The sequence below is a fragment of the Ictalurus punctatus genome, chromosome 15 (assembly GCF_001660625.3).
Source record: "Ictalurus punctatus breed USDA103 chromosome 15, Coco_2.0, whole genome shotgun sequence".
NCBI lineage: Eukaryota > Metazoa > Chordata > Actinopteri > Siluriformes > Ictaluridae > Ictalurus > Ictalurus punctatus.
In genome coordinates, this window is record NC_030430.2 from 24,856,364 (window position 1) to 24,868,753 (window position 12,390).

The 12,390-nt window shown below is 41.9% G+C and overlaps 1 protein-coding gene across 1 annotated transcript; it reads right to left on the reverse strand.

Annotated features, from left to right (window-relative positions):
- Nucleotides 1-1,555: 1,555 nt before the first annotated feature.
- Nucleotides 1,556-10,420, reverse strand: smim29 (small integral membrane protein 29). Its single transcript, XM_053686125.1, has 5 exons — nucleotides 10,219-10,420; nucleotides 5,098-5,334; nucleotides 4,397-4,422; nucleotides 3,650-3,752; nucleotides 1,556-2,649 (listed from the first exon to the last, which is right to left on the reverse strand). The coding sequence occupies exons 2-5, from the start codon at nucleotides 5,284-5,286 to the stop codon at nucleotides 2,590-2,592; spliced, it is 378 nt and encodes a 125-aa protein (XP_053542100.1). The 5' UTR covers nucleotides 5,287-5,334; nucleotides 10,219-10,420; the 3' UTR covers nucleotides 1,556-2,589.
- Between the last annotated feature and the right edge of the window lie 1,970 nt (nucleotides 10,421-12,390).

Here is a 12,390-nt window from a genome sequence, read left to right on the forward strand (position 1 = left end):
TTTGTTATATCTGCAGCGATCAGCCAGAGCATCATGACCACTGACGGCTGGGAACAGACGGAAGTTCTTTTTCGCTGGCGGGACAAGACGAGTAAGTTGAGGAGCAGTGCGGGGAGAACGTGGTACTGTTCTGAGGCCTTCGTGGAGCCGTCACGTAGAGCTGAACCGCATCGTTTGGATTTATAGCGTTTAAAGTGTTGCGCACATCTGCGTTATACAAACTGCCTCATCTGGGCAAAGTGAGACACCACACCCACCCACACCCCCCCACACCCCCCCACACCCACCCACACCCTTCCTGAAATTCGATGTATAATTCGAACACTGGTTAGTACCTATTAAAAGTGCTCCAAGGAAGGAGAACCGGAGACCGGGTCGTGGGCGTACAAGGCTCGGTGATGTGTGCGTGAGGAGAGAAGGCCCGAGCGTCTGGTCCGATCCCACAGATCTACTGTAGCACAAATTTCTGATCAAGTTCATGCTGGTTCTGATGGAAAGGAGTCAGAACACACAGTGTCGCAGCTTGCTGTGCCCATGCTGACCCCCTGTACACCTCCTACAGTGGGCGTCAGAACCGGACCGTGGAGCAACGGAAGATGGCGGACTGGACTGATGAATGAATGACGTTTTGTTTTACATCACGTGGACTTACCCGGAAAAGAGACGACACCAGGGTGCACTATGGGAAGAAGGCGAGCTGGTGGAAGTCTGATGCACTGGGAAACCTTGCATCCTGGCATTCATGTGGAAGTTACTTTAAGACCTTCACGGTAACGGCGTTCCCTAACGGCAGTGTCCTCTTTCAGCAGGATAACGCTCCCTGACACACACCTGGTCAGGAACGGTTTGAGGAACATTCGACATCGACCTCCAAATTCCCCAGACCTCAATCCGCTCGAGCGTCCGTGGGATGTCCCGGACAAACTGGTCCGAAGAACCCACGGAGACCCGCCGTTACAGGACTTAAAGGATCCGCCGCTGACGTCTTCGTGCCCGCCTCTTTAACATAATTACGCTGACCTCTTCGGTATGTTTTATTTTTTTTAAAGCACACGTTTGTTTCCTCACTGTCTTCAGGTCTGTTTAGAGAAGAAAACCCCGGGCTGAGTTTAGTTCCAGGATCGTCTTCCGTTCCTTTTTAGGCAAATTTCCGTGAAACAGGAGTTGAAGGGGCGGAGCTTACTTCAATAGACCTCACCGGTTTGTCTGTAGAAACCGGTTCCGCCAACGAGGGATCGCTAAAGCGTGTGTATTATTGACGGAGGTGTGGCATGACTGGAAAAGCGGAACGCGTTATACTACGCTTCTGTTTTTATCCGAGTGAAAAGTCAGAAATGTGGCGGGGGTGTGTTTTACACACGCACAGACACTTCTAACGTCTGATCAGAGGTTTGAGAGTCCCTGGACTGTCAGAGAAAGTCTCTTAACCCTCATCTGCTCTCGTGTACTTTGGTTTTGGGCATGTGTCCGATACCGTGCTCATTTATTCATACCTTTTTTTATAAATAAATTTTAAAAAAACCCACAACAAGAAAACATTCGCTACCAGGTGATATTCAGTTACATGAACCTCTTGTCCATTATTATTATTATTATTTGCCCTAATGTACAGGTGATGCAAAATGACCCGATTTGAATATACAATACAATACAATACAATACAAGCGACCTGATAAAACATCTGGCATTCAAACAGTATATTTCACAGAGAGCGCGAGGACGGCCGACCTGGAAAAAGCGCGCGAGGATATGACCGAGCGTGCGGTGATTGAGCCGGCGGAACGTTCCAGCACTTCCTGTCTGCGAGCACTGATCACCGCGCGTCTTCTCTCTCGCTCACCGGCGTCTACGGTTTGCTCTGTACAAATCAAACTCGGCACGAGGACGTCCTCTGTAGCACCGCGCAGCAGCAACCGACATAAACGGAGCGACGTGAACGGTTCCATGATTAATACTAGTAGGTCAATCGTCTCAGCATCCGCATCCAAGGATTCTAACTACTAATGACAAACGGTTCTGATTATTATATAGAGCGCACGTGTACGCTGCTTAAAATTCCCGCCGCTCCAAATGGACTCTTAGGATCGTGTGTCTTTGGATAAAAGCGTTTACGGGGAAATAAATATGAAAGGAGAACTAAAGCGATGCATCAAATACACTACTTTTTTAAATGCTTTACATGATCAGAACTTGCACGAACGTCGTGGTCGGTGATTTACTGGACTTCACGTCATTTCTCATTTTCGTTATCTGTTTCTACGCCGCTGTTTAAGGAATTCTGCGATCAGCCTGCACTAAAAATAAACAGACTTCTGTTAAGACTTCCAGCGCTTATCATGGTTTTCCTACATTAACATTATCGTGTGTGTGTGTGTTGTAGAACAAATGGATCACAACATGTCTGTCGTGGAAAAGGGCAGCGTCCTCCGTTTTCTTCTCCCGTTCCCTGGCGTTTTTTCTTTTTCCCGAGGTCGAGACTGGAGTGATCGTGTATACATCGGCCTTCCGATCCCACGTGGAGTGCAGAGATATCGTAACTTCAGTCTGTTAGTCAACTATAACGCCTCGGAGTGTGAATCGGTTCTTCTGTCATGCGTTCGGGTCCTTCCGGAGCAGAGGCCAGCGCTGCTGGTACGTCGTCGTCCAGCCCTGCGACACATTTATTTATTTATAAGTCTCGAATGAGCATTTTCTTTAAGCGTTTCACAAGAGAATGAATAATTCAAAGCTACAGTACGTTGTCCAGACTGCATTCAGAGCGGTTCATAGTCGGCTCGACTTTAGGCACGAAAGAAGTCTGGCTAGATGGGGACTGGCAGGAGTCGCAGCCAATCAGAGGAGAGAGACAGAATAAAAGACTGATACGATATTAAGTAGAAAAGCGACACTCCCAAAGGTTTTAGGTTTTAAGTTAATGAGTTCCTAGCACGGCGACGTCCTACAGACGTTATGGTCATGTGACCGACGTGCGTGGCCACGCCCCTACTACAAGATTAAAGTGCACCTATTATGGTTTTGAAACATGCTTAATTTTGTTTGAAAGCTCTCATAATAGATAAAGAACACTTTAACTAACGTGCTCTAATTTAAACTGCAGCGTTACCTTGTGTTCCACCCTCAGTGTCACAAACGACTCGTTAAATGATTCGTTCTAAACTCCTCCTTTCAGAGAGCATACTCTGCTCTGATTGGTCAGGCGTCCCAGTCTGTCGTGATTGGTCCAGCGCTGTCAGCGAGCAGCCGATGAAGATCAGAGGCGGGGTTTTTTGTTGCAGACCTACGTAGGTTAGTACAGGGAGTAAAGTCTGGAATCACTAACGAGTCGATTCAGCTGTTCAGAATCGGTTCATTCTTTTGGGAGTCGATAACTCCGTTTGTCGTGCGCTTTTGATTTTGAAACTTTGCAGACTTTTTACATTCACAAGCAGCTCCGTATATCACACGCTACGTGAACGGGAATGTTTGAAAAGCCATAATAGGTGCACGTTAAACAATCAGTCTGTATTAAAATGTGTCGTGTGTAGTACGCATTGAACCTCCGGTGTGAAGAGCACGCGTGGACCCGCCCACCTCTGTGATTTATATCAAACGCTTCAACACTTAAATCGACGTCCATGTAACTTCCAGTAACATTATCCTGAGTAGTGACCTTAGCGTCGTCTTCTTTCCACAACTCCTGTTCGGCTTCGTTCAGCTCCTCAGTCGGGTCGTACGTGTACACCGGGAGCAGCTGGTGCCGTAACCGGTCGATCCTATAAAAAATCATTTAAAAATAAAAAATGGGGCAGGGTTATAATATATATCAAATTCACCAGTGAGTCTTTAATGGTTATTTTTCGGCTATTTTTTCAACGTTTTACGTTGAATTTGGACGCGTTTACTTGCGGAATGATGTCAAACTCACCGTTACACGTCCTCTTTACTCACCCGACGACAAATCATGAATTACCTGAACACAGTACACGTGTTTCTATGTTTAATAATAAATGGCTTGAGGATTAAAAAGATAGCAAGCGCCAAAACTTTGACCTCTGTCCAAGAAACTGTACGAATATGCAAATGAGCCCAATCCTAACCGCACTCCCTTTCTCTGTCCTTGGTTAAACTGTTGGGGGTTTTTTTTTTCTTCCCATGGCCTGGCACTGCATTTGCATACTACAGTCTGATTGGCTGTTCTATTCGATGCTGTATATTGTATACGCCTCCACGCGCTAGTGGCGGAAAGAGAACGGAAGAAACTTGACGTAAACGTCAGACACGTCTTGATAGATCGACGGCGTCCGGGGTAAAGGAGACATTTCGCATATTGTGTACATTTTCGGCTAGACGAAGCGTGAGTGCGTCTGTTATTCCAGCCAATCAGATGTTAGCGTTCTTGGGTGTGGTGAAAATTTACCTTTGCCTCCTCTTCACGTACATCACCTGCAAGACAGGACACACGAAACACTGTATTATTATTATTATTATTATTATTATTATTATTCCTCAAACTCCTTAATTTTCTTCTAAGTTTTCTACTAAAAAGCTTTTCTGAGTGTGAATTAAAGAATCTATCTGGTTATTTTATTCACATTTGAAAACCTCTCTCTGTCTTATTCGCTCAGTCCTTTATTCTTTCTTTCCCCTTTTCAGTTTTTCTCTCTCTACCTTTCGTTCTCTTTCTCCCACCATGCTTCATCTCTCCCACCACTTCCTTGTTCTTTCCCTTTCCCTCTTCTCTCACTTTCTCTTTCTCACTCTCTCCTCTTATTCCTTGTTATCTTTGCCTCGCTTACACCCCTGCCGCCCCCCCCCCCCCCCCATCTGTTCTTCTCGTTCGCTCTCTTCTCATCGAACGTAACGACACGATGAAACGGCAAAACCGTGAAACCGACGCCGAGCTGAACTCTTCCTGCATAAAGTCACGTTCACGTCCGAAATAAAAGCTTCATTGTCTTCCTTCCTCCACTTATTAAACTTGAGTCAATCATGTGATGGTGCGTTCTTCGGCTTAACCCCTGCATCTACACTCTCACACACACACACACACTTCAAGAGAGATAAACACTAGAAAATACGTTGTATGAGAATGAATCCAGCCTTTGTTTAGTTACATACCGCCGCTACGATAATCCCGGCGAAGGTGATGATGAAAAACGGGAGCAGCACGTAGGTCAGGGCCACGTCTCCTCCGGCCGGCTGCGGAGACTCAGTGGTCGTGTTCATTTCAGGGACAAATGAAGCGTCTCCCGACGTGGTGTGTTTTCCGCCCTCTCTATTTGTTTGTGCCTTGTCTCCGGCGTTCATATGACTCCCACATGGTCCCTCAGCCTCCTGGTCTGGGCTGGCTCAAGCCTACGTGGAAGAACAAGACAACGAGAGTGTTAAATACTTCAACTCGAATACAGTACAGAACGTGTGATCACAGGAAACGTTTAGAATCGAATTGAACTCCAAAAACATTTTTTTTTTTTTCTGTAAATACCGTGCACACCCCAAATCTTTATGTCGTCGCTCTGAGCAAATACCGGGAAACTTTCTCAAGAGTGGAGCAATCTGTAAACTCCCCCGCTTACTACATGCCCCACATGTCACCTCAGGGTTAAACGCACCGAGGGACGATTAAATACTAGCGAGCCAGACTGCGGTGCACGGACAGAACACCTCAGATCATGGCCAAAACCTTCGCCAACGATTCGCTGACTTTTTGTATTACATTACTTTACATTACATTAGCTAGCCTTGTCCGTTATGTTTCCCGGGCAACCAAGACATGGGACTGGACGACACACCGGAGCGTGGCCTTGCTGATGAATCGGTCATTTATCCACCATTGATTCAACTCTGAGAAGATAAATAAGACTCCAGTTGTCCAAGATGGCGGCTTCCATAACGTGTTCAGCCATTACTTGTCGTTACATTAGCATAGCTCCAGTGCTAAACTGTCTCGGTGAACTACAGTTGGGGTAAGAGGGAAATTGTGTAAATGTGTGTGTGTGTGTGTTGTTGTTGTTTTTGTGCCAAACTGTTGCATTAAAAATGTCAGGAAACGTTGCATAAAGTTCCTTCTCATGATTATATGCAATCTTAGTCCTTGCTTACGACTGGATTTCATACTGTATTTGTAAATGTTCACACGGTCAAATCTATCGTACTGTATTTGTATATCACACACTACTTCATAACGGGCTTCTCGGTAGCAACATCTCATTATATTTACATCTCATTTCATCCTAAGCGAATTATTGTCCTGTATCTAATCCACAGGGGCGGAACTTGACCGAGAAACTGTACTCGAGTAAAAGTACCCGTTACTTTGTCGTAATCTTAAAGTATTCGAATTAAATTAAACGCACGGAGGCAAAAAGCTACATGAGTGAAAGTCAATGGGTGTCTACATTTAAACACAGTCAAGTAAAAGATTTTAACTGATGGAAATAGCTGACCACAAGCTCGTCATTCCCGGTCCTGCAGGACTGGCTGGTTTGCAAAGCGTAAGGAAAATATTCTGCTAACTCGGACAAACCTACAATTTACCTTTAAGGTTAGTTAACAAAAACAACATAACTCGCTAGCTCGTTTAATTAGCTAATCAAAAATAAATAAATAAATAAACTAGCTCTCTCACATGACAGGCCAATTTACGACATGTGACCAGCTTCTTAAGAGAATACTTTACAAAATGTCCCTTAGCTACATCATTTAACAAGCTCATTTAGAAACGTTAACTACTATCAAATTGATGAAATGTAACTAGCTAGCTTTTTTTTAGCAAACTAATTTACAAAATTATCCAGACTAACGTACAAAAAACATAACTAGTTATCTAATTAACCAGACTAATGTACAAAAAGTAACTAGCTATCTAATTAACCAGACTAATGTACAAAACTTAACTAGCTAGCTAATTAACCAGACACATGTACAAAAAGTAACTAGCTATCTAATTAACCAGACTAATGTACAAAACTTAACTAGCTAGCTAATTAACCAGACTAATGTACTTAATGTAACTAGCTATCTAATTAACCAGACTAATGTACAAAACTTAACTAGCTAGCTAATTAACTAGACTAATGTACAAAACTTAACTAGCTATCTAATTAACCAGACTAATGTACTTAACGTAACTAGCTATCTAATTAACCAGTCTGATGTACTAAACATAACTAGCTATCTAATTAACCAGACTAATGTACAAAACATAACTAGCTATCTAATTAACCAGTCTGATGTACTAAACATAACCAGCTATCTAATTAACCAGACTAATGTACAAAACGTAACTAGCTATCTAATTAACCAGACTAATGTACTTAACATAACTAGCTATCTAATCAACCACACTAAATGTACTTAATGTAACTAGCTATCTAATTAACCAGACTAATGAACTAAATGTAACTAGCTATCTAATTAACCAGACTAATGAACTAAATGTAACTAGCTAGCTTTTTCAACTGACTAATTTAAAAACTCAACTACTTTTCTAATTAAACAGACACAACGTACAAGGCTTAACCAGTTCGCTTTTTTTTTTTTTTTTTTTTTTTTAACAGGCTAATTTACAAACGTAGCTAGCTAGCTAAATTAACAAGCTCATTTACAGAACCTGACTAGCTCATTTCCCGAACGTAAAGTTAACTCGGCACACTCCGTAAGTGAAACATCATCTTACTACGAAAGACGAGAAATCTCATGCCATTTGAGATCTGTCGTCAACACTCTGAAGGTTAAAATGTCAACGTGAGAAGTAAAAATGATGTTTTTTTTTTTTCTCTCTCTCTTGGAAATTTACTCGAGTAACAATACATTTACTGAATTGAAATAATAGTTGAATGAAGTATAAATCTGGCAACATAACACTTAAGTATAGAAACAAAGCACTACACTCCCTGGAGTACTTTCCAGCCCGCTAATTTGTCACGTCACATGTTCTCCTCTCTGGTCCAGATTCCTGTACATTATCTAATTATCCAGCTCCAACCCACCTCATTAAACCAATAACTGAGTTTACTGAGTGTGAACTGGACTCTGGACATACAGGACATTTATTCAGTTCGGTTCCATTTTGCAGCAATTTAATCAACAGACATCAAGCCTCGTTTATCAGACTTTCCGTAAAGTTGTAGCGCGTACATGTTGGCGTAAAACTAAAAATGTCCGCCGGATTTATGAATGAAACACTGATGTTCTTCGTACTCGTGCCTATGCCGATCACAGTGCAAAGGGTGTTCCTGAGACAGCTCATTTGCATGTAGTGACGCCCACAAACGTCCATAAAAGGTAAAAGCACCCAGACACCTGAGGGCATGAAACGAACACTCAGGGTGAAGACCGAAAAACGGAAATGGACGTTATTTTGATTCAATTCTACGCTAATAAAATTTTAATAATAGATATTATTATCATCATTATTAATAATAATAATAATAATAATAATAATAATAATATCGTCCTCTGTTTATACAGCACCATTTCTTTCTGCATAACCGAATGATTGATTTTATTTGTCTTAATTCATGGGTGCGTGTTGGTTTGTCGTCTTTATTTTTTTTTTATATTCTTTAATTAATGCCGATAATATATAACGATTGTTTTTCACATAAGGTTCTGGATGGTACTTTTAGTCCCTGACCCAGTGAACTAGCACGAGGATGCGTTTTTCATCGAGACTCCAAAGCCGTTCTACACGTCGCTCTGGATAAGGGCTTCTGCTAAATAAAAATAAACGTAATATCCATGTATCCATCTTCTATACAGGGTCACGGGGCACCTGGAGCCTATCCCAGGGAGCATGGGGCACGAGGCGGGGTACACCCTGGACGGGGTGACCATCCATCGCAGGGCACAATCACACACACACTCACACACCCATTCATACACTACGGACACTTTAGACACGCCGATCAGCCTACCATGCGTGTGTTTGGACTGGGGGAGGAAACCGGAGTACCCGGAGGAAACCCCCGCAGCACGGGGAGAACACGCGAACTCCGCACACACGGGGCCGCGGTGGGTAAACGTAATATAAATAAGCAATTTAAAGTGCAGTAATCCGTGCAGATGATACGATTTCAAGACGATCGAGTCGAGGTTTACGTTAGTTAGTCTTCTTGTGCGGAAATTTACACGCACCCGGGAGCACGAGTAGGATACGAGCGTTTTTTTCCCCCCGAACGTGAGTACCAAATTTCTTGTGTGAACGCCCGTACGAACGATTTATGAATCAAATCTGTTGGTGTAGAGCTTGATAAACGAGGCCGGTTGTTACAAAGCAGATTTAGACTGGCTTACGCTCTGTGAATCACTAGTAGACGGCTTGCGGTTTGAACCTACGCACCGTTTTAAGTAAATATATTCAAGACTCCAGATGTTTAACACATTTAACACGTTAAACATGTTCATACTGCAGTGTTTGTGATGTGTTTATTGATTCTGGTGCTAATTTGTTATTTGATTTGTTTTCATTATTCCCGTGTTGTGTTGTGTTCGCCGTGACGTCACAGGATTAACACGCCGATGCTGTTAGCGTCGTTACAGTGGCGATCAATAGGAGGAAATGATTAGCTCCGAAAAACAAATCCCCTTCTCTAACTCGTCGTATTAATGGGAAGGCGGAGACGTTGGTGCAAAGGCTGCGCTCAAAGTCCCAGAATGCAATGCGCGCTACGAGCGGCTAGTTTGCGATCTACGTCTGAGACGAGGTGTGCGTGTGAAGGTTAAAGCTTTGGAAGCCGATCTGTTTGTGCAGAGTGTACAGATGAGGAACGTGAGTGAGCTGGATGGACTAAAACACTAAAGCGCTGCCGCATCACTCTCTTCGTGTAGAGATCATGCGAGGGATAGATCGCCCTGCGCCACTAAAGCATTGTGGGTAACGTATGAACCTGTTATCCCAAGTGGGTTTCTTCGATGATCGATGACATATGGACGAAAGGAAATGGTGTAAATTTAGATTCAAACACACACACACACACACCCTCCCCCCACTGCTGAACTGCTCCTTTAATTCGGAAATGAGTATGCTAATTAATTTACTGATGCTGCGTAATTCCCCACCACTGCTGAGTTCAGGGTTACTTTAGGTCATCACAAGCTACATCAGCGTGTTAATTGCTGTCATGTTTCACTAACACAGTAACAGTGCGCGGAAATCTGAACGGAAGTGTTTCAGAGTCGCAAAAACAATTCATTATGCAATGCAATACCTATAAATAAAAAGATCACGTGACTCACATGAAATACAGAGCTGTAAATAAGGAGCTGGTTCTGAAGATGCGCGCACACACGCGGCGCGCGCGCGCACACACACACACACACACGCGCGAAACAGAAGTCGGAGTGAAAGCAGAAGGGTCAGTGGGATCAGTTTGTTCCTGAACGCAGATTAAACGCAGGTCTTCCTCCTGACAGCAGTCGCAGATCGCGGAAGTGCTGGTTGCCAGATTTCGCTCTTTAAATCCCCGGATGTAACTCAGAGAGAGATTTTGGCAACCCGGTGGATATCCCATAGGCTTGAGTCACATGGTGTGCACGAGCGCACTGTTTACACCCAAATCTCCATTCCTGTTTATTTCTCTTTCTTTCATTTCAGTTTGTGTTCACTTTCTTTTCTTTCAGAAGTCAACCTTTCTTTTTTTCCACCTTTTTTCTCTATCTATCTATCTATCTATCTATCTATCTATCTATCTATCTATCTATCTATCTATCTATCTGTCTGTCTATTTAATTTCAAATGTTATTGCTGTTTATTATTTGTCTATCTGTTTATCTGTATTTATCATTTCAAATGTTATTGTTGTTTATTATTTATTATTTAAATATCTATCTATCTATCTATTTTTTCTTTATAACAACAACAACAATAATAACAATAATAAACATATAAACATAAACAGCAGTGCCAATAATAATAATAGATAATAAATAGGAAAGAAAGAAAGAAAACATTTAGCAAATAATAATAATAATAATAATAATAGATCATAAACAGCAAAAATAATAATAGTAGATAATAAATAGGCTTGAATGAAAGAGGAAAGACAGAACGAAACAAATTCAAGTTGGAGTAAATAACAACAGCAATAACAACAACAATATTAATAATAAATCATAAAAAGTAACAATAATAGTAGTAGATGATAAATAAAAGAAGAAAGAAACAGAAAGAAACAAATAATACTTGTAGTAAATAACAACAGCAGCAACAACAACAACAATAATAATAATAATAATTATTATTATTATTATTATTATTATTATTGAATTAAAATTGCAGTTGCTACAGCACATTCAAATCTCAACACTGAAATGATTCATTGATGTCTTTAAAGAAATATTTATTAAAATACTAAGTAAAAGAAATAAAGCAAGATTTTCTAAGGGATTTAATTAGTGCTGGTTCCAGTATAAAATATAAAATATAAAATATAAAATGTAAAATATAAAACGGTAAAAGTACAGTCACAGAGCAGATGATGTGATCTGATTGGTCGACACTGACACCAAGGGGTCGAGCTGTGAGTTACACATCACCAACATTACTGCACACATAAAACCACACACACACACACACACACGCACACGCACGCACGCACACTCACACGCACACGCACACACACACGCACACCTTCATCAGATATACACATGATGAGTAAAATACTACAGGTTTTGTCCCATTCTATAATAATAAGCTCATAAACAGTATAAAATTGCAGTATGATCCACACGACTGAAGTATTTAGTATTTTCTCAGAACACAACACACACTGGATTAAACTCTGGATTTGTATTTTATTGTAGAATTCATGTAGAAATAATTCTGCTTTTATTCACTTAGCAAATGGAAATTATATTGTAACTCAAATGTCTTCATTTCATTTACATTTTACAGTTAAACATAGATCGTGTGTGTGTGTGTGTATGTGTGTGTATGTGTGTGTATGTGTGTGTATGTGTGTGTGTGTGTGTGTGTGTGTGTGTGTGTGTGTGTGTGTGTGTGTGTGTGTGTGTGTGTGTGTGTTGAACTTTCGAGCAGAGCTCTTATTTCTCAGAAGTTGGATTCCTGGTGTCACTCTACCTCATTACCACTTCAAGGCTCTTTAGGAAAAATGTCACACACACACACGAGAGAGAGAGAGAGAGAGAGAGAGAGAGAGAGAGAGAGAGAGAGAGAGAGGGGAGAGAGAGAGAGAGAGAGAGAGAGAGAGAGAGAGAGAGGGAGAGAGAGAGAGAGAGAGAGAGAGAGAGAGAGAAACAGAAAGAGAAAGAGAGAAAGAGAGAGAAGGAGAGAGACAGACAGCGAGAGAGAGAAACAGAGAGAGAGAGCGAGAGAGAGAAGGAGAGAGAAACAGAGAGAGAGAGCGAGAGAGAGAAGGAGAGAGAAACAGAGAGAGAGAGACAGAGAGA